This window comes from Rana temporaria, chromosome 5 (assembly GCF_905171775.1).
Source record: "Rana temporaria chromosome 5, aRanTem1.1, whole genome shotgun sequence".
In the NCBI taxonomy this organism is placed as follows: Eukaryota; Metazoa; Chordata; class Amphibia; order Anura; family Ranidae; genus Rana; species Rana temporaria.
The window spans coordinates 200,527,667-200,550,219 of record NC_053493.1 but is presented as its reverse complement, the minus strand read 5'-3'; the positions used below and the strand labels follow the sequence as shown (position 1 = coordinate 200,550,219).

The 22,553-nt window shown below is 44.6% G+C and overlaps 1 protein-coding gene across 1 annotated transcript; it reads left to right on the top strand.

Annotated features, from left to right (window-relative positions):
* Positions 1-3,594: 3,594 nt before the first annotated feature.
* Positions 3,595-21,444, top strand: LOC120941180. The gene is made up of 4 exons (XM_040354467.1): positions 3,595-6,238; positions 6,512-6,742; positions 21,177-21,256; positions 21,355-21,444. Exons 1-4 carry the CDS (start codon positions 3,595-3,597, stop codon positions 21,442-21,444), a joined length of 3,045 nt encoding a protein of 1,014 aa, XP_040210401.1.
* Positions 21,445-22,553: the final 1,109 nt, after the last annotated feature.

Below are 22,553 nucleotides of genomic sequence, written 5' to 3'. Positions count from 1 at the left end.
CTGTGGGGGAGGGGGCTCAAGCCTTCATCTCAGTTACTGAAAAAACAGACTGATTTCTCCCGTCCTTAGGACAGGAGAACCAGCTTGTAAATCCCGAGAGCGGTGACTGCAAGCTGAGCCGAGTGTCAGTCTATGACACTCTTTTACAGCCCAGCGAGTCCAGCCACCCCCCCCCCCTCAAATACGAGCAGGGATGAATACAGCTTCTCCACCGCCCACACTATCTCGGTGTGCTGTATCTGAAGAGAGGGGATGTGTGGGCGGGAAATATGAAAATCAGCAGCATTACTGGCTGTGTGTGAATGATGCCTGAGATTCTAGCCTGGACCATGGGTAAGTGTGTGCACTGCAGACTGCAGTACACTGTAATCACTGAACTGCATTATCTCCATCCCTTCTCTCCCCCATCTGTCTCTCTCCCCATCTGTTCTTTCAAGACATTCACAATTTACTTTCACTTTCAGTTAGGCAGGTAATATACAGTGCAAATTTCTTTCCTACATCCACAGATTGCAGGAAAGAAACTGATTCCCCCATCAACACAGACAGCGCTGACAGGGGAATATCCCTCCTGCCCAGCAATTGTATTCTCCAGACAAACAGTGATTATCACTAATGGCTATACAGCAACCACTAGTGATAATCATAAGAGAATCTGCGCATTAATGGTTCAAATCTGAGCCAGTTTCTGCTTAACCAGCTAAGATTTAAACTGTCTATGGCTGGTCTTAGCTCTTAGGCAGCCCATACATTGATCACTTTTTTTCATTCAACTATTAGGTTGGGCATGTTCAAAATTCCACATGCCAGAGCCTGCCAGGAAGCCCACACTGCACAGCGCTAATCACAGGCAGTGAGACATTTCCCGGTCCGCTGCTGCACAGATCAGGAAATGTCTCACTGCCTGTGATTAGCACTGTGGAGTGTCGGCTTCCTGGCGGGATTGGGCATGTGGGATTTCAAACACACCCAAGCCCATCTCTATTGGTTGTAGACAGTTGAGTTCCCTGCACGTTGCTTAGCAGCAGTAGAGCCTTCTCTGACATGCTGATCGGGATGCAATCCAGGTGATGCTCTTAGTCAAATCCTATTGTTAAATATCAGAGATTTTATTGATCAAAGCCCACACTTTACAGGCATAGAGCCCACATGGCTGCGGAACATACGTTTTGATTTTATATATATACATATATATATAATGTGGTTGTACTCTTGATGCTAATAAATACTGTGTTTATTAGATGTGACTGGGAGCATTACCTGGATCACATCCCGATCAGCATGTCAACAGAGAAGGTTATACAGCATTACTGCTGCTAGGTGACCATCTGGGGGCTCAGCTCTCTATAACCAATAGTGCCAGCCTTCCCCTACATGCACTCATAATGTCACCAGCACTAGGTCCTAATAGACTGCCACCGCTGCCAAGGAGACAGATGCCAGACCAGCGCTGTCAATATCAGGGACAGGACAGCTGGGGAACCCCACAGTGGCAGAACACCAGGCCTCGTGGAAAGACAACTTTTGCAACCCTGAGAGTTCTCCCACTGCTTTGGACCCTTATATTTTCTTGGTGTGCTGGTGACATATATCTCTTGTTTTCTGCCACCCTGGGAGGCCCCAATATAGTAGGAAGGGAGCTCACTGCAGAACATGTGAAAGGGCCCGTTGTGGGATCGTAGTAAAGGGCCCCAGGAGATATATATATATATATATATATATATATATATATATATATATATATATATATTGTAGTAGTGTGGTACCCCAGGGGTGTGGTGACCCAGGATTTTCAATTGGACTGGTTGAGGGGCTCCAGGGAGCTTGCAGTTTACAGAGGAAACTGGCATTCAAGTTTCCTCAATGGTTAATAAAATCCCCAGTCCTGGGGTCAGGCTTTAGAGCTGATCAGCACACTGATTGTGCAGGTGTGTGTGGGCCTGATAGGAGACTCAGGACCAGCATTCTGGGCTCCACCCTCCCGAGGAGTCCAGGCTTGCAAGGGAGAACTCAGAGAGTGCAGGTGTGCACAGTGAAGTGGCTAGAGAGCTGGAGAGTGCAGGCTGCACTGTGAAACCCCAGAGACCTGAGTCTAAGGTTGCTGACAGGAGTCAGGAGAGCTCCATGCTGGAGCCTGAGCAGTTGTGCTACTGCTGACAAGAGCCAGATGGCTTGGTATTTTCTTTGGCACGTATAAGCCAGGAGGCTGAAGGTACCGTTCTGTGTGGACAGTGAAAACCCCCTGCGTGGGAAACCTATGTTTGGATTTTGTTTATTTTTGCCTTTTCAATAAAAGTGGGCCAACAAGCCCTTAAACATAGTTCCGGACTGGCGTGAATCGCTTAAAATCGCATATCCCACTTGAGCTAAACACCCCCAATATTACAAGTGGTGGACTCAGCGGGCACAAGACGGTGGTATCCGGGTCCTTGCTCTACAGTGAGTTCCCGTCAGGAACTGTTGGCTGTGTGTGGAAGTGCAGCCAGGCAAAAAGCATTGCAGGTTATGTGCCTGTGAAAGGAGAATCTTGGCAGAACTGGAGATCTCTGCAAAAGTAAGTTCACCTGTTATATGAACTGTGTTTGTGTGCTTGAGACAGCACAATCTGTGTACAGCTGAGGAGAGCTTGCATGAAGTGAAAAGCAACTTGCTTTAAAGCAGTGTTTCTCAATTCCAGTCCTCAGGCCCCCCCAACAGGTCAGGTTTTCAGGATTTCCATTATTTTGCACAGGTGATTTGATCAGTTTCACTGCCTTAGTAATCACCACAGCCTTTTCATCTGAGGGAAATCCTGAAAACCTGACCTGTTGGGGGGGCCTGAGGACTGGAATTGAGAAACACTGCTTTAAAGTGACAGTGCTTCATTTTTTTTGCTGGACGGTGCAAAAGTTTGGTGGAGTTACTGCGAAGATGATGCAAGGGTTTGAGCCTGCCGGAGAGCATTGCAGACTGTTTTTTGCTAAACTAACTTCAGTTAAAGGGGAAGTGCATGTGGTTGCCCCTGGTAACGCTAGTACAAGCAGGCCAGCTGTTAATGTGCAAAGTCCTAAGTTTGAAAGAGGATGCAGTTGGGGAAGCCCTGCTAAGGCTATGAAGCAAGAGCGCTGTTTGCGGTGCAGTGAGTGGGGGCATGTTGTCTCCAAGTGCCCTTTGTCTCAGTCGCCAAGACAAGGTGACATCGCCCGACAAAGACCTGCGACAATGTTTGGAAAACCTGATTTGAGTGCCAGGAGTGTCCAAAAGGTGGATCAGAAGTTTGAGAGGTATGTGGTTGCCCGTAGCAACGGTGGTGATATCAAGTCTGCAAACCACGTGAGAAACATATTGCCGACAGAGGAGCGTAGTAAATTGAAAGCAACAAGGCGTCAAGGATCGCAAAGTCGCTGCGTTTGGGAGAGTCAGCAAAGTACAGCTGGAAGAGCACCGTCTCCCTTAGCAACTTGAGATCAAATAATAACCGGAAGGAGGAGCTACAGTGGAGATGTGGAGAGACGTCCCACTAAAGATGTGTGCAAAAATGTACCATGCCTGGAATGTGGTCAGCTGGGGCATGGCATTTTTTCTTGTCCCAGATTATGGAACTTGGCTGGAGATATGGCTACTGGGCACAAGTCTTTGTCTGCAAGCCCAGATCCTTGTGCAAGTGTGTTTGCAATCACCTCTGGCAACAGTAAGGAAGTACCTGTTGTGCCTGCAGGGGGTGCTAAGGAGTCAGCAGTGGCTGCTGCAGTTTCATCCCAGGGAGAGTTGGCCAGTGAAAGTGCGATAAAGGACAGACAACGTACTCAAGTGAACATGGCAACCCCAGTTACAGTGATCGGTAAGACTGTTGCTGGTAAATGCATGGAAAAGATTGACTATGTGAATGTGCACACTGGAGTTGCAGTGACCCCAAATGGGAGATCCACTGTCTGTGTGGAAAAGGACTTGCCTCGCTGCAGTGCCCTGTTCAGTGGGGAGGCAAGTGGTAAAGTTGAATATGACAATGTGATAGGTAAAACTGATAATATTGTATTGGCTAAAGTTGATGGCCCAGCTGCTAATGGGCTAGTGCAGCTCACTAGAGATATAAATGTTGCTATGAATACAGTTAAAGATGTGTTATCTCCCCTAGCAACTGTAATGAATGCCACAGAGGTGTCCCTAGAAACCCCCAGGGAGCTCTGCGTTTTGGAGCCGGAGGTTGCCTGGGACAGCTATGGTGCCGCTCTGAGGGATAAGACGGTACCTGAACATGGTGATGACAAAATGTTAAATGCTAAAACTGATATGTTTAAAAACACTCATGATGGAAGTGTCTTAATGCTGTCTGGCAATGACAGGTGTGAAGGTGTTCATGTGTTTAATGAAGCGCCACCAGAGCAAGGTGCTGAGAGTGTGGTATTGCAGCCTGCTCTGGTTAAAAATGTATTACCACAGTCTGGTTTAAACAAAAGTGACGTCTGCAAGGTGTCTGTTGCTGTGCCACTCTGTCCCTCTGGTAGCGCAGAGATAACAGATTGGGACAGATGGACAAAAAGCCTGTTGGCTTTGTTGGAAAAGGCCTCTGTTGGTAAAAGTGAAGCAGACATGATTTCTGCAGTGCCAGATGAAGGACCTGCAGAGCAACTTGTATGCAATGGTGCATTTGCTGCTGCAGATGATGTTGCTCACAAGATGGAAGCGCCAAGTAATGGCGAACGCACAGAAGAGGTCATGTCTGTGATCCACAAAGGTTCTAATGATGTGGTAATGGATGGTGCCGTGCCAAATGAGCTGATGTTGGTGGAAGTGCCAGAGGGCACAGCAATAAGTGAACTGATTGTAGTCAAAGATCCAAATGTTGTGTTATGTGATGTTCAGCGGTCGGGACAGTTGCTGGCAGAGGATCTCATGCCAGTGGAGTTTGCGTGTACTGAAGCTGCCGTGGACAACCACTCCGCTGGGTGCAGTTCCTCTCCAGACACTGCCCTGCGGAACATGGGTGAAATTAAATATGACAAATGCATTGATGTTTCTGACCATGATGAAAAATGCAGCATGTTGGCGATTTTTGATGGTATGGTTGCCATGGGTGACCTCAAAAATAATGGTAGACCTGATGGTCTTGGTCAAGTTGATCTGGTTGTAGAAAACCCTGAAAATTGTAGCGAGACAGGGAATGATGGGTTTGACACAGAGGTAAAAGGTAAAGCAGAAGTAGGCCCCCTAGAGGTTCAGGAGGGTAATTCTGGGGAAGGTTTCCTGAGGTTTGAGGAACTTCTAGGATCTGAGAAGGATCCTGGTAAACAATGGTTGGAGGGAAATGGCCCAAAGCGCAGCAAGGTGTCACATGACTTAGAAACCTCAGAGTGGCGAGACAGTCAGGATGTCCTTCAGAGGGAGACTAGGACGAGGCCGCAGTCATATGAGGATGTTGGTGATGAAACTGACAGAATGAAGCATGCAGTGTACATGGGGAAACAAGTGATGCTAAATTTGGACAGTGTTCCAGGGGAGCATCCGACTGTGGTGGCTACCTCCAGTGAGGTGGATGCCCCTTTAAAGGTCTCGGACCCCCAAGCTGCAGTGAATGAGCCCCTCCATGTCTCTAATAAGGTTAAGGTCCCCAAAAATGTTTGGCATATTGATGTGGAGTGTGTAGAAATTACAGATATGCTAGTGGATTTGCTTGAACTGGTGAAAGCACAGTCCTTGTATACCTGGGTGCCTCCATTACAGTCGGCAGTGGTGGTACTGTGTGGTACCAATGGATGGAGCCAGGTAGTGCAACCTGTGCCAGTTAAAATTAGTCACCAGTGGAACTGGTTAGTACGGTGCTTTCTGATAGTGTGGCAGGTGATCTCCCGGTTTCCTGTGAGGGTGCTTCCGCATACAGTTCAGTACGGAAGGCACTCTGGGGGGCTGCTGGAGATGTCAGAGGTCTCTCCGCCTGATGTGGTGATGGACATATCTGCTAGTGCGGTCCGAGGTGTGTCTGAGCAGTGTTTAGTAAATGGCGTGGATACTGCCTCACCTGTTACACCTCCTAAGAAGGAAGGGCCAGATATGGACGCAGCAAAAGCAGATATTTTGTCTCTCACCTATAAAGAGGTACAAGATGGGGTACCCGGAGACACTCTCAAATATAGAGTGGAGAGGAACAAACATTGTGACATGGAAAAGTGTGAGCTGGCAAAAATTGGTACGGCTAGGAATGGGTCATGCGTTGTTCAATGTCAGTTGTTAGGACAACTGCCCACAGAGATTTGGACAACAGGTGAAGTGAAGCAGGTTAGGATGAAGGAAAAAATAGCTATGAAGAAGCACTAAGGCATAGTGCGAAACGTCAGCTTTTCTTTTGTTGTGCTGTTTTTTGCTGTGGCATGTATTTTGTGATTTTTAATTAAAGGAGGAGTTTTTTTGGAGTGCGGCTGTCCCACCTTTTTTCCTTCATCCTAACCTGCATTTTGATTGCACTGCCTGCACCCTTGGCTCGGACCACAGGAATCAGATTACCTGGTTCTCTTTGAGCGGTTACTCACTCTCTCAGGTGAAGTGAAGCCTTGTGAAGGTCCCATAGGGGATAGCTGCTCACCTGTGTGTTGTCCCTCCTTGGGCCTGGCCCTAACAAACCCTAAGCAAGAAATGACTGACACTATTGGTAATTGGAGAAAAGGTGGTTCCTCATCAGGCATAGTGTCTGGAGCAGGTTCCTTACAGAAACCAGAAACTGAGTTTAAAGGAAGTAGCAGGAAAGGCAGGGGGCCACCAGAAAAGAAATGTGAGTTCAGGAACCCCAAGGACAGAAGGAGTAGGATGGGGATACAGAATGGTAGGATCCCGTTCCGATCCAGGGTAGGGTGTGCCTGGAAACGCACCCGGAAAAAGAGTTGGGCCTACGCGGCTGACAGCCGGAACAGAGGTGTCCCAACCCTGATGAGGTATGCTGGTGTTCCGCCCTCTGGGTCGAAACAAGGGGGGGAGATGTGTAGTAGTGTGGTACCCCAGGGGTGTGGTGACCCAGGGTTTTCAATTGGACTGGTTGAGGGGCTCCAGGGAGCTTGCAGTTTACAGAGGAAACTGGCATTCAAGTTTCCTCAATGGTTAATAAAATCCCCAGTCCTGGGTTCAGGCTTTAGAGCTGATCAGCACACTGATTGTGCAGGTGTGTGTGGGCCTGATAGGAGACTCAGGACCAGCATTCTGGGCTCCACCCTCCCGAGGAGTCCAGGCTTGCAAGGGAGAACTCAGAGAGTGCAGGTGTGCACTGAAGTAGCTAGAGAGCTGGAGAGTGCAGGCTGCACTGTGAAACCCCAGAGACCTGAGTCTAAGGTTGCTGACAGGAGTCAGGAGAGCTCCATGCTGGAGCCTGAGCAGTTGTGCTACTGCTGTCAAGAGCCAGACGGCTTGGTATTTTCTTTGGCACGTATAAGCCAGGAGGCTGAAGGTACCGTTCTGTGTGGACAGTGAAAACCCCCTGCGTGGGAAACCTATGTTTGGATTTTGTTTATTTTTGCCTTTTCAATAAAAGTGGGCCAACAAGCCCTTAAACATAGTTCCGGACTGGCGTGAATCGCTTAAAATCGCATATCCCACTTGAGCTAAACACCCCCAATATTACAATATATATATATATATATATATATATATATATATATATATATATATATATATATATATATATATATATATATAATTGCATTTTATAGTTGGCCACCCTACTTTTGTCCCTGTCCCCCCATGTGCCCCCCCTAAATATGAAAGCTGGAGACGCCACTGCTAGTGTGTAATTCACTGTTTTAATTCACCTATTTATAACTCAGTGGGTTGTATATCACTGTTTATGTCAGTTTAATTACACAGTGCAGCCACTATCACTTATGATATACTTATATGTTCAATTCATCACATAATTTAATCTGAGATACCCTGTGCTAGGGTGTCCTAGAGTGACAACGCTTACTTACTGTACTTGATCTATGGAAAAGCAGCAATGTCATCATTGGATATGTAGTGGGTTAGAAATACAGAACAGCCCCCTGTCTTAATTTTAATAACAGAGGGATGTTCTGTAATCCATAGACAGAATTTGGGCAGTGAAGATACCATTATATGAAATCTCAATGCAGCATTGTCAGCTCCCTACAGCATGTGAGCAGCTAAATGAAATTCTGCCAGGATTGACAGGTGTTTTATTTACATTCATTGAGCAGATATATTTAATCTAATACAAGTACATCAAAACATAATGTGCGCAAATCAGTTCTTTTACTTTGAAAACAACCAAAGTTTGAGGAGAATAACTTGTCTACCACCATAATGCTGTAAGGAAGAACCCTCACTCCTTCTGTAGAAGTAGTGGTCTCTCTGAAAAGGCCTGACACAGACAGAGCTTTCTAATGCCGCGTACACACTGGGGTAGATTCAGATAGATTAGCTGATCTTTAGATCCGCGAAATCTATCTGATTTACGATCCACCGGCGCAAGTTTGAGAGGCTAGTGCTGTATTCAGAAAGCACTTACCTCAAAACTTGAGGCGGCGTATCGTAAATCCCCCGGCGGAATTCAAATTCCGCGGCTAGGGGGAGTGTAGTATTTAAATCAGGCACGTCCCTGCGCCGATCGAACTGCGCATGCGCTGCCGGCTAAATTTCCCAGCGTGCATTGCTCAAAATGACGTCGCTAGGACGTCATTGTTTTGGCGTGAGCGTAACTTGCGTCCGGCCGTATTCTGAATCGACTTACGCAAACGACGTAAAAATTCTAAACTCAGCGCGGGAACGACGGCCATACTTAACATAGGATACCCCTCACATAGTAGGGGTAACTATACGCCGGAAAAAGCCGAACGCAAGCGACGTAAAAAAAAAGCGACGGGCGGGCGTTCGTTTCTGAATCGGCGGTTCTCCTCATTTGCATATTCATCGCATATACAAACCGAAGCGTCACCTAGCGGCCGGCCGGTAATTGCAGCCTAAGATCCGACGGTGTAAGTCACTTACACCTGTCGGATCTTAGGGGGATCTATGCAGAACCTGATTCTATGAATCAGGCTCATAGATACGAAGGCCGGACTCAGAGATACGACGGCGTATCAGGAGATACGCCGTCGTATCTCATATCTGAATCCGGGCCACGGTAGTTTTTCGTGATAAAAAAAAACAAAATTTTTTAAAACGTCATTTAAAATGACCGTGTGTGGGGAAAACTTTGTTTTATGTCTTCTGAAAAACGTCGTTTTTTGTGTCATTTAAAGTGATAGTGTGTGGGTAAAACGACGTTTAAAACAACGTTTTTAATCCCACGCATGCTCAGAAGCAAGTTATGACGCAAGCTTGAATGGAACAGAGTGCCGTCGTACGTGCTGAACGTAACCGCGCTTTGCTAGAGCATTTTGAAAAAACGATGGTGTGTAGGCAACGTCGTTTTTTAAAATGAAGTTTGAAAAACGTTGTTTTGTTTCATGATAAAAAACGTCGTTTTATTTCATCACAAAAAACGACCGTGTGTACGCGGCATAAGAAGCAGAGAACATGAACTTTACTGGTTGCAGAACTGTAGGCTGTATGCAAAAAAATTTGCATACTCAACGTGGAATTCGACAGAAACGCCACCTAGCGGCCAGCGTAAATATGCACCTACGATCTGACGGCGTACTAAGACGTACGCCTGTCGGATCGATCCCTCATTCAGTCGTATCTTGTTTTGTGGATACAAAACAAAGATACGACACGGGAACTTTGAAATTACGCTGCGTATCAATAGATACGCCGGCGTAATTCATTTGTGGATCTGGCCCACACTGTTTGGGTTCGAGGACACACACTCACACACATGTCAAATTGAGAGCAGCAGATGCATCCCAATTGACATGAATAGGACTGCCTGCATGCAGATGCATGGAACACCTGTGCATCCTGTGTGGGCAAACACAGCCCTTACACAGGTGTATGCCTAACCACTTGCCGACCGTCTCACGACGATATACGTTGGCAGAATGGCACTCTTGCCCAAACTGACGTACCTGTACGTCAGTCCGTAAGAGCAGGATAGCGGCACGTGCATGCCATGGGAGTGTGCCCACGGGTCCCCCGGACTCGATGTCTGCCAGCAGCCCGCGATCATGGCAAGGAGAGGCAGAATGAGGAACAAGGCATTTCCTTGTTCTGCCTAGTGACATGACAGGGATCTACTGCTCCCAGTGATCGGGAGCAGTGATCTCTGTCATGTTTCAGTAAGCCTATAACTCCTCCAGTTAGAACAGGCTGAGAGAACACACTTAACCCCTTGATCGCCCCCTAGTGTTAACCCCTTCCCTGCCAGTGTCATTTTTACAATGATCAGTGCATTTTTATAGCACTGCTCAATGTAATAATGTCACTGGTCCCCAGAAAGTGTAATTCGGGGTCAGATTTGTCCGCCGCAATGTCGAAGTCCCGAAAAAAAATCGCATATCACTGCCATTACCAGTAAAAACAATAAAAATTTATAAAAGTCCCAAAATATATCCCGTAGTTTGTAGACACAATAACTTTTGCACAAACCAATCAATATATGCCTATTGGGATTTTTTTTTACCAAAAATATCCCTCTTTCCCCCAGTTCTATTAAGAGACAGTAAATTTCTTGTTTGCATTAAAAATGTGACTGGTGCCCGTCATTCTTCTTGCATCACACCCACCATGCCTGGTAACCCACTCTACAAGAAAGGATGTCAGCTCTCCCTAACCCTCGAGGTCACCATTAGGCCTCTGGGGCCCCCGGAACCTTGCTACGTATAAAACACTAAAACACTAAAAGTGTTAACATAAGTTTACAGAGATGTGGAGTGCTTTAAAAAATATGTAGTTACATTTTAAATATAATCTTTAACGTATGAAGAAAAATTCACTTCTCCTGGCCTGTGCAACTCCCATAAATCATGTATTACAACAGATTAAATGCAGAGCGATATCATTAATATAGTCATAAATTTAGATTAAGTAATTATTTCCCAACAGGGAAATTCCTCCAGTAGAATTATTTTATATCATGTCTGCCTTCAGGGTAGACATTATATAAAAATATTGTCAAATCATTTTCCTTATCTTAAATCTTTTTATTCAGTTATGTTGTACAATGAAAGTACTTTTCTCTATGGATTGTATTTTATACCCCATTACAGAAGTGCCTGCAGCTAAAGATTAAAAAAGATGATGGAGATATAAAGTGTGTAAAATGAATTAATTAATAATTAAACTAAATGTCTCTATATGTACTGTATATGAGCTACAGTATATTTGCTGTTACTGACTTATTCAGTTGTTACTATATTCAAAAAGGATTCTGTAACTCTAATGCCGCGTACACACCATCACTTTATGTGATGAAAAAAATGAAGTTTTTAAACGTTGATTTATGTCTTGTGAAAAACGACAAAAAAAAAAATTTAAGCATGCTTCAATTTTTTGTGTCGTTTTTCAAAACGTCGTTTTTTGTTTCACAAAAAAACACTGTGTGTAGCAAAAACGACGTTTTTAAACCCACGCATGCTCAGAAGCTAGTTATGAAGCGAGCTTCAATGGGAAAAAGTGCTGAACGTAACCGTGCTTTGCTAGAGCATTGTGAAAAAACGATGGTGTGTAGGCAACGTCGTTTTTGAAAATTGAAGTTTCAAAAACGTTGTTTTTTCTTCACAAAAAAATTCGTTTTTTTTCATCACATAAAGTGATGGTGTGTACGCGGCATTACAGCATTTCTAACCAATTAAGGAACTAAAAAACAGTTGCAAGGCAATAAAGTCTTATTTGCCTTATTTGATAAACACATGATTATCTGACATGCAGAGGCCGCGGCTCCAGGATCACTGATGTTGAGACAGTGGCCGGAAGAGCACAAGGAGGTATGAGTACCTGTTAGGCCGCGTACACACGGTCGGTCCAAACCGATGAGAATGGTCCGTCGGACCGTTTTCATCAGTTCAGCGCTGAAGTGGCCTGATGGTCTGATGTGTGTACACACCATCAGTTCAAAAACCGATCGGGTCAGAACGCGGTGACGTAAAACACAACGACGTGCTGAATTAAAACGAAGTTCAATGCTTCCAAGCATGCGTCGACTTGATTCTGAGCATGCGCGGGTTTTAAACCGATGCTTTTGTGTACTAACCATCGGTTTGGACCGATCGGGCAGCGGTCCATCGGTTCGATTTTGAAGCATGTTTAAAATTTTGGACCGAAGGAAAACAGACCGATGGGTTATACACACGGTCAGTTTGGACCGATGAAACTGAACCTCGGCCCATTCTCATCGGTTTTGTCCGACCGTGTGTACGCGGCCTAAGGTGTCCAGCTGACCTTAGAGGTAAATAGCAGGTGCTTTGCCAGAGATGGATTGGATTGCCATGGCAGCAGGAGCAGCATACCCTGGACTTGGCAGACAGCAGGCAAGTAGTTGCTTGACTGGTATTTGGCTGGTGTCCAGTGCAGAAGAGGCTGGCAGAATGCAGCAGGTGGAGGACCATCAGGGACCAGGTAGTATGCATAGCAGAGCAGGGCAGATGGATAACTGGATGCATGCTCAGACAAGCCAGGTCAACAACAGTCAGATACAGGCATGGATAGCAGGTAGAGAATGGTCAAGATACAGGCAGAGGTCAGCAACACTGGAGCAGACAGATAAGCAGAGCAAAACCCAGAGACAAGCCAAGGTCAGGTAGCAGTCAAGAGTGTTCAGAACAAGCCAGGCCATTCACAGAAGTCCAACACAGGAACAGATACAGGAACACATGAATAGCTGTAGAATTGATAGCACTGACTAGTACAACTGCCGTACTTAAATAGGCCACTTGGTGCCAATGTTAGAGGTGGGTGTGCGCATCTGTGCAAATCTATGCTTAGAAAAATGAGAACCCGCGGGCCTGTGCCTGCACATCTGTATGCACATTGAGGCTTCATTTGCATTAAAGTGGTTGTAATCTGAGTACAACCACTTTCACCTACAGGTAAGCCTATAGTAAGGCTTACATGTAGGTGCTGGAAATACGCATGCACCGATGTATTCGGCTCATGCACACTTTAGAAATGGCATTTTGTGACTCCGGCAAGTCACAGAGCCGGAGTCCATGGCCCCGGAAGTAAGAGGGGTGAAGAATGGACGCTTCCTGCACAAGGGACACCGATGACATTGCAGGCTTCGGTTTCAGGCAAGTGACTTATAATGGGCTAGTATGCGATGAATAGTCCATTATGCTCTACATTTGCAGGGAAATAAAGAGGAAGTAAAACCCATCAGGTGTCAAGGCACTGTCCATTACAGAGGTGTCCTAAGACCTGGCATTCTTGTCAGTACTTTGCAGGGCAGCAAGAGAGCACACTAGCACACTCCAGAACATGCATGCAAACTGGCACATAGTTATACACACTCTCAGCACAGTTTGGCAGTTTGCCTTTTATAAGGAAGCCAGTCACTCTCTGCAATTGTTGGTTGTTCTTCAGCTCCTCCGTAATCTCCTTGCTGTGAATTTCTGTTACCAACTCAGCTTGCCCTGGACCTGTCTTCTGTCTGCCTCCTGACCTGACCCTGGCTTGTTTAACAGATCTTCTCTCTCTGCTCTCCTGTGTGACCCCCACTTGGCACTTGACCTTGGCTTTGAACTGACTTCTCCTGTTTTATGTGCTACCGAAGTCCTGCTTCTTCTCACGGGCGTCACCTGTCTGTAGAAACTACTCCATTGCATCAGCTGTACTCCCGGGTGTACCTCTGACAAGCATCCTAGTCAGAACATCTGTGCAAGCATTCCAGAAGATGACCCATGTCACTTTGGGCCTGACTCCTCCTGTTCCACCTTCAGGCTAGCCCTCTCTCCTTTGGCCTCCAGCACCAGGTACGTGATATAAACACTGGGTGGGTTTTAAACAAGTCTGTTAAGGATAATTTATACAATACCTCATTACATTTCCTTTTCACTGGGAATAGTCCCACAAATTTAAGTGCAAGTTTTTTGAGAGACACTCCAACTTAAAGTTTTCTGTAGACTCGTTCGCCTGACTGGAGAGTCAGTTCTCCCCTTCTCCTGGACGAATGGTGTGAAACATTGAATATACTGTTCGAGTGTCTGGTTGGTCCTTTCTGTTTGCCCATTGGTTTGTGGGTGGTATGCAGAAGACAAGGACAATTGAACCTTTAAGACCTCGCATAAGGCCTTCCAGAATCGTGAGGTAAATCAAACACCTTGAGCTGAGATGATATTTGCAGGAACCCCATGAAGCCTCATGACTTCTTTCACAAAAACTTAAGCAGTCTCCACTGCAGAAGGGGCATGCTCTTCAGAGTCAGAAAGTGGGCCATTTTGAATCGATCCACCATCACAAAAATAGCTGTGCACCCTTCAGATGGAGGAAGTCCTACTATGAAGTCCATAACTATCATCCTCTGTGGTCTGTCAGGAACTGGCAAGGGCTTGAGTAGACCCCATGGTCTGCTTCTAGCAGTCTTACTCCAAGTATAAATGGTACATGGGTTCACATATTCATATCAAGTGTCCACCAAGGGGTGATCATGATAAAGTCTCAACACAGCTACCCAAACATTTTATGACACAAATACTTTATCCTATTGCCACAGCAATCCTTTCTTAGGCACCATTGTGACTCCAGGAGGACAATTAACACCCAGAGAGGCTTGCTTAATTTGTGAAAGGAGTTCAGTTTGTAATAATAAAAAGTTACCTGTGGACAGGATAGTATCCGACAAGATGCTTTCTTAGGCCCATTGTACATAAAGTGCGGCTTGACGTTCTTTGATCCTGGTCAGTAGGTAATATGGAACACAAATTTCAAGAAAAACAAAGCCCATCAAGTCCATCAAGCTTGGCGTAGCTTCAGACGTTTGGCTTAGATAGTCAAGATTTTTGTGGTCAGTGTATTGAATGTGCTCCCCCTTCCAGGAGATATCTTCATTCTTTCAGAGCAGTTTTCATGGCAAGCTACTTCCGGTCCCCCATATCATTATTTTTCTTTGCTGGAGAGAGCTTACATGAAAAGAAGGCCAGGGGTGCATTAGGTTTTTGAGACCCTGGTGTTGTGATACAACTGCCCCTACTGTTGTTTCTGATGCAAACACTTCCAGTACATATGACATTAATGGGCCTGGATGACTTAGGATGGGGCTGGTCTAAAAAGTTCCCTTAAAGTTTCAAAGCCAGCCTGTGCCTTAGGAAAACAAATGTTCTGCTTAGTCAATTGCGTGATGGGAAAATGATGGTGGAGAATCCCATGATGAAACTCTGGTAGAAATTTGAAAACCCCACAAAACACTGCACCCTCTTTTTGTCTGTAGGTGCGGGCCAGTCTAGGATGGCTTTTGAGGGGTCAATCTTAACCCCCTCATGGAAATCACTAGACCCAAGAAATGAATGCTCTGCCAATTCACATTTTTCAGGTTTGGCATACAGTTGATGTTGGTGGAGCCAGCAGAGAACACTTTTTAAGGGCCCTGGGAGTAGATCAAAATACCGTCCAGGTGTACAATTATGGAAATTTCGAAAAACGTCTTGGTCAAAATAAAAAAAATGGTCAAAATACAGGCAGAGGTCAGCAACACTGGAGCAGGCAGATAATCGGAAGGCAAAGCAGAATCCAGAGACAAGCCAAGGTCAGGGAAGTTCAAGCATGGTCATGTTCAAGCATGGTCAGGAAAAGCCAGGTCAATCACAGAAGTCAAACACAGGAGCAGATGCAGGAACAAGGAAATAGTTGTAGATCAGACAGCACTGACTAGTGCAACTGCTGAACTTAAATAGTCCATTTAGCGCCAATGGTAGCATCGGGCGCCCGTGCATGCCCGCGCATGCCCGCTCCTCAGCAACATATTGCTCTCAATAAAGAGCACTGAACACAAGAGGAGGTGTTTTAAGGACACGTTAAACAATGGTCTTCATCATTGCATTCCTTTGGGAACAAATATAAAAGAAAAAAGCTAAAGGCTAAAACCTATGATGACAGATAAATTGCCTATAAAAAATATAAGATTTACGGGTCACCATTAGCATTTCAGATCTACAAGTAGTGCAACAAGAAATGCAAGAGCACAATCAGGGCAGCTAAAATAGATTATAAAAAAACATATTACTGCAGAAAGTAAAAAAATTAAGAAATGTGTTAATTATATTAATAGTAAAATTGTAAGGACAGAACATGTAGACCACACACAATACATGATCAGGAGATGTTTGCCACAAGTGACAGGCAGAAAGGAGATGTATTAATTACATTATTTTCTTCAGTTTATAAAAAATAAAAAGCAGTTACATAAAAGCCTCAGGACAAAATTATACCTGAAAGTCCTTAAAGCAGAGTTCCACTCATTTTGCGTGTTTATTAAAAGTCAGCATCTACAAAAAGTGTAGCTGCTGACTTCTAATAAACACACACTCACCTGTCCAGCAATGCGGCCACCCGAAGCTTCGCTCTTCTCTAAGAACCAGCATGGATTTATGAAGAATTGTTCTAGTCAGACCAATGTGGTAACAATCTACACACAAGTGAGCAGTAATTTAGATAGAAGGTCAGTTCAAATAGTACTCCACAAATGCCTAATTTACAAATTAAGGTCTATGGGCATTGATGAAGTTGTATGTACCTGGAAAGGAAACTGGTTACAGGAAAGCGTCCCAAGAGTTGTAATAAAGATTTTCTAAATGGTCTAGGGTTGTGAGCGGTATGACCCAGGGCTCTTTCACAGGACCTATTCTGTTTAACTTGTTTTTAGATGATATATAGGTTCAAATTATTAGTTCAGTTTTAGGGTTTGCTGATAAAGTTATACTTCATACCATATCATAGAGAAACTTTATAAAATACCATGACAAAATATAGAGGAGGGCAGCTACATGGCAGATAAGGTTTATTACTGAAAATTGTAAAGTTATGCACTCCTCTGGGGAAATCTATGATTGAAAAAAAGATTTGAGGGCCCTTGTAGACCACAGATTTAGCAACAGCATGAAATGCCAAGCCGTCTCTAGCAAGCCTAGCAGACGATTATCATTAATTAAAATGGCATTGAATTGAATGCAGTTCAGTTTTGGTAAGTAGTCCTCAGGAAGGATGTCCTTTAACTGGAGAAAGTTTAGAGAAGGAAAATAAAATTACTAAGGAGTCTGGAGGACATCAGATTAAACAACTTACAAAAAATAAACATATGTTCCCTGGAGAAGAGATGCTTGAGCAGATATGATCATAATATACAAATGTACAGGGCCGATCCTAAAGTCACAGACGCCTGGGTGCAGAAATATTTCCGGCGCCCCCACATGGGCGTGGTAATCTTGCTAACTCCTCCCCTTTACACATGTTTCTATGGAAACAACTCACAGAGATGCTCCTCTAAGGAGTCTGATAGCCTGGGTTCCTCCCACAATGTCTTAACATTAAACAAAATACAGGGAGAGAAGCAGAGTACTCTAATGGGACCTGGAGGGGGGATCTCTCTAATGGACACAGAGAGGGCTTCTGTTGAGTCTGTTAGAAAGAGCCCCCAGACATACTACAGGAGACGGTCAGAAACTGCAGACATGATACAAGGGATGGTCAGAGACTGCAGAAATTATACAAGGGATGGTCAGAGACTGCAGAAATGATACAAGCGATTAATGCATCAATGCAGCATCATCAGTGCCCATCAAATGCAGCTTATTAGTGCCCATAGAATGCAGCCTACTAGTGCCCACCAAATGCAGCCTTACCTGTGCCCATCAATTGCAGCCTTAACAGTACCCACCAATTTCAGTCTTATCAGTGTCCACCAATAGCAGCCTACCCATGTCCACCAATTGTAGCCTACAATAAAATAGATTTAACCTCTAACATTAGAAAAATACAAATAAATTGGGAATGTACCATCATCCTAATATTCATAGAATAGTCGGAGGGTTCAGGGAACCCCCGTAAACCCTGAAACACCAACACAAAGGGGTGGGCGGGGAGGACTATAGCGGTATTAGATAAGGTGGATCTACTCAAACCAGAGCTATAAGTAAATTTAACAGAATTTATTGGCATAATATACACAAAGAGAATTAAAACCATGCATGGACAATTAAAAAAAAAACAATACGCATAACGTGACAGCAATCCTCCCTCTCCCCTCGCTCCCTGCCCCCCCCAACCCCTTCTAAAAAAAAAAAAAAAATTCCCTCTTTCCCCTTTTCCCCTCTTTTCCTTCCCCCCTTCCCCCCTCTCCTTCCCCCCACCCCTTCTTTTCCCCTCCTATTCTCCTTTATTCCCCCCTTCTTCCCCTTTTATTCCCCCCTCCTTTTTTCCCCACCTTCTCTTCCCTCCCCCCCCATTCCCCCACTCTTTCTTTTGTTCACCTCACTGCACCCACTTCAGGCATTCCACCCACTTATTTTGGTTTATATATTTGTTTCACTTAGGTCACTTGGTTGGTATCTCCTTCTTACCTCACAATACACTCCCCCCTCCCTCCAACTTTCCCCACCCCCTCCCCTCTCTGGGCACTCAGCATTGATTAATCAAGTGTATTATTACCAATGACACCTACCTATACCAATTGGTGGCCTTCAAGATCTTTATCTTGGCTTCCGTGCGAGTCACCAACTCTGTGGTCGCTTTGGATCTCCCTGAGGCTTTAGGACACTGTGCCCTTAGGTAGGAGACATGACCTTTAATCCCCCTACCAATAATGTTGTATTATGTTTTCCAGGGGGTGTCTACCGTATACACCCCCTGGTTGAAGCTTTATATACATTTTTGATGTTAATGTACTGTTTTTGTATTTTAATTTGTAGATTGTCTCCTGACGAAGCGATATTTATCGCGAAACTAGTAGAGACTCGAGATTTTCCATCTCGTGACTCCAACTCTTCACCTGAACCTTCCCCTCCCTGTTCCAGGGATCGCACGTTTGGTGATCTGATTGCTGTCACGTTATGTGTATTGTTTTTTTTCGGACCTGGGAGATGTCTAAAGGATGCATGTAAAGTAGCGCATGTTTCCAGTGCATAGAATTGTCCCTGCAAAGTGTCATTTCTGAAGGAAAAAAAAGTAATTAAAAAATACTAACGGCAATTCATGAATTGTCAGTCCTGGCAATACAGATAAAAGTAATTGAAAAAAAAACATTTTCATTGACTTTTATCTGTATTGCCGGGACCCGACAATTCATTAATAGCAGGAGTAGTTTTAAATTACTTTTTTTTCCTTCAAAAATGAAATTTTGTGCAGGGAACCAAAATTAAAAGATAAATACATGTGTGGGGGTCCAGCCAAATTCCATATCAGGTCCTTCAGGTCTGGTATGGATATTAAGTGGAACCCTGCGTCATTTTTTTTTTAAATGACGTGGGGTTCCCTTCAGGTCTGGTATGGATTTTAAGGGGAACTCCGTGCCAAAATAAAAAAAATGGCTAGGGGTCCCCTCAAAAATCCATACCAGACCCTTTATCCAAGCACTCAACCTGGCAGGCTGCAGGAAAAGAGGGGGGATGAGAGAGCGCCCCCCCCTCCTGAACCGTAACGGACCACATGCCCTCAACATGGGGAGGATGCTTTGGGGGTCACATTGTCCCCATGTTGATGTGGACAAGGGCCTCATCCCCACAACTCTTGCCTGGTGGTTGTGGGGGTCTGCGGGCAGGGGACTTATCGGAATCTGGAAGCCCCCTTTAACTGTCTTTGGTCTCATAGCAGCACCATCTTAGATGTATAGCATTTTTTTGGGTGTGCCCCCCAAGTATGTCTTTGTATTTTGTATAGACCCTAACCAGGTCTCTTGGGCTGGAGCATCCCTCCCCCTCTTCATTACCTCACATTAGTGGCCACTAGTGCATAGGAGGAATCCCTTCAGTTCTCCCATATAGAGGAGTTGAGACAATAGGTTCTTTCATTCTATTAAGAGGTTAGGACCCACTAATTCGGGGTACTTTGTCGCAGTAAGTGGGCTTAGCACTATATGACCATATAGTGTGACCAAACCCCCATATTTTTAAATATGTTCAGGTGTTTTTAACTAGCCTTGCAGGATAAATATAATTTTTGCATGTGTGCGCTATAATCTGTTTTGTACTGTCTTTGGTCTTAAAGCAGCACCATCTTAGCATTTTTTTGGGTGTGCCCCCCAAGTATGTCTTTGTCCCTTTAACAAAGGGGACCCCCAGATCCTGTCCCTCTATGTGAATTGATAAGGGGTACCCCTATTATTTCACAAAAAAAATAGTAAAATTAGTAAAAAACACACAGATACAGCTTTATAAGTCCTTTATTAAAAAAACAAATGTAAAAAGAAAAAAAGGATTCCAGTAATGTCTAGATCTCCACTCCATTGGATGGAATCCATTCTTGGTATCCAGCGATGGGTGATCTCCACGCTCCAGCGATGATATCCAGCGAAGGAACACGCACACGATGCTGACTCCACCGGAGTCACCCGAGGAATGGCTAGCTGACAGTTCTTATGTATCTGAGGGCGGGGCCACCTGTCACCTGTAATTTTTTTCAATTACTTTTCTCTGTATTGCCGGGACCGACAATTCATGAATAGCCGCTAGTAGATTTAAATGACTTTTTTTCCTTCAGAAATGACACTTTGTGCAGGGACAATTCTAAGCACGGAAACATTACTTTACATGCATACTTTAGACGAAATTTAAAGGAATATTTCACTTTTATTGTTTCACTTTAAGCATGATTAAAATCATGATTAAAATCACTGCTCCCGAAAAAAACTGCAGTTTTTAAAACTTTTATTTGCATTGATACATATCCCCTGGGGCAGGACCCAGGTCCCCAAACACCTTTTAGGACAATAACTTGCATATTAACCTTTAAAATTAGCACTTTTGATTTTTCATGTTCGTGTCCCATAGACTTTAATGGTATTCGCGTGTTTGAACAAATATTTTGCCTGTTCGCATGTTCTGGTGCGAACCGAACTGGGGGGTTTTAGGCTCATCCCTAGTGGTAACATCATATACTCAAAGCCAGAGAGACAGAGAGAGGAAATAAAGAGCAAGTGTAGATGGGAAGAAGGCTCACCGAATGGTAGTGTGGCTTCCGCTCATGACATGTTTCCATAGTGTAAGGATGAAAAATAAAAACTGATTCTCATTCACCAAGGCAATAACAGGGAATTGTCCAAATCGGGTGGCAAGCAGTGCTTGACCCAGGGTTGCCAAACCTTTTCAAATTGAGTAATATCTTGTTGCTTTCAACAGCTGTCATTTTGGCGAATATGATGGCTCTATTCATTCTGTGCTTGGCTTCAGCCACAACCAATGTCTGCTTGGCTGCAGTTGTGAGTTGTAAGAGTAGTTGGAACTTTGAGTGTGTCAGTTTGGCGGGTTTAAGGTTTAGGAGTGTCGTCATTGGTTCCATTTGCACGTTTGTCTCTAGGGCACTAGAGGCCGTATTGAAGATTTGTCTCCAGAATTCTTGGACGACTGGGCAGTGCCACCAAATGTGGATGTGTGTGCCTTGAGCTGAGCAGCCTAAAAAAGCAGTTTCATGAGTATAAGGGGGCATATTTGGCTATCCTTGCTGGCACAAGGTACCAGCGTGCTAGGACCTTATAGTTAGTTTTGTTAGCCCAGTCTGCTATCTTAATTGTGCGTTGAAGATCATGTGCTTATTTCACAGTGTATGGTAGTGGTGCTGTATTTGGAACGGTCATCAGTTGTTGGTATAGGATAGAAATGAGACCTCAAACGTGTGGGTCACTCTTACATATTCATTCGAATTGTGTCATTTAAATCAATAATGATCCCATTCTGAGAAAAGGCATGTAGAAATTTTTGATTTGTAGGTTAACAAAATAGTTTGGACTTAGGTAGTACGAAAGACTCGCATAGAGTGGGGAAAGGATGGAAGGCATTGTTAGAGACCAATTTGTGGAGTCTGAATAGGTTTGTGTCAAACCAGGTTGTGAATGCAATGGGTGATTCCCAGGCCGGGTAGAATGCAGGGCTCCTGAGGAAGGAGAGGAGTGGGTTATGCGTGGATTGTAGATTTTGTGTGCCTCTGAACTTGTCCCAAATACTCAGGAAATGTTTGGCAATAGGGTTTTGGATAGAGGCTCTATCTTTGGGAAGAAGCCATAACATGTTGGCTACAGAGATGGGGTCACAATCTACCGATCCGACTGCTACCCATAGTGGTGTTTCAGTTGCTGCATGATATTTAGGTAATTGTGCAAGTTGCGCCGCATAATAGTAGGATCTAAAGTATGGGATTCCTACACCTCCGCTAAGTTTGAGAAAAAATAAGATAGACTTTTGGATTCTAGGCTTGATTGTTCCCCAAATGTAGGCCATTGCTCTGTTTTGTGTAAGGCGTAGGAATTAAGATGGTACTGGTATGGGAAGTACTCTAAAAAAGTATAGGAATTTGGGCAGTATTGCCATTTTGATTGCTTTCACTCTGCCTAACCAGGATGACGGTAAAGAGGTCCATTGTTTCTTGAGGCTAGTTACCTGTTTTAACAGGGGCAAATAATTGACAGAGAAAAGATCAGTGGGCGAGGCAGTAAGTTGAATACCTAAGTATGGAAGATGGTGTGTTTCCCATGTAAACAGCAGCGAGGTCGCGGCTTGTCG

Excerpts from the sequence above, each read along its gene's own strand:
- LOC120941180 (XM_040354467.1), top strand. The coding sequence starts at position 3,595 with ATGGCTACTGGGCACAAGTCTTTGTCTGCAAGCCCAGATCCTTGTGCA. Across the intron at positions 6,239-6,511 it reads CACAGAGATTTGGACAACAG|GTGAAGTGAAGCCTTGTGAA; the intron begins GTGAAGTGAAGC and ends TCACTCTCTCAG. Across the intron at positions 21,257-21,354 it reads ATGTCTGCTTGGCTGCAGTT|GGCACTAGAGGCCGTATTGA; the intron begins GTGAGTTGTAAG and ends GTTTGTCTCTAG.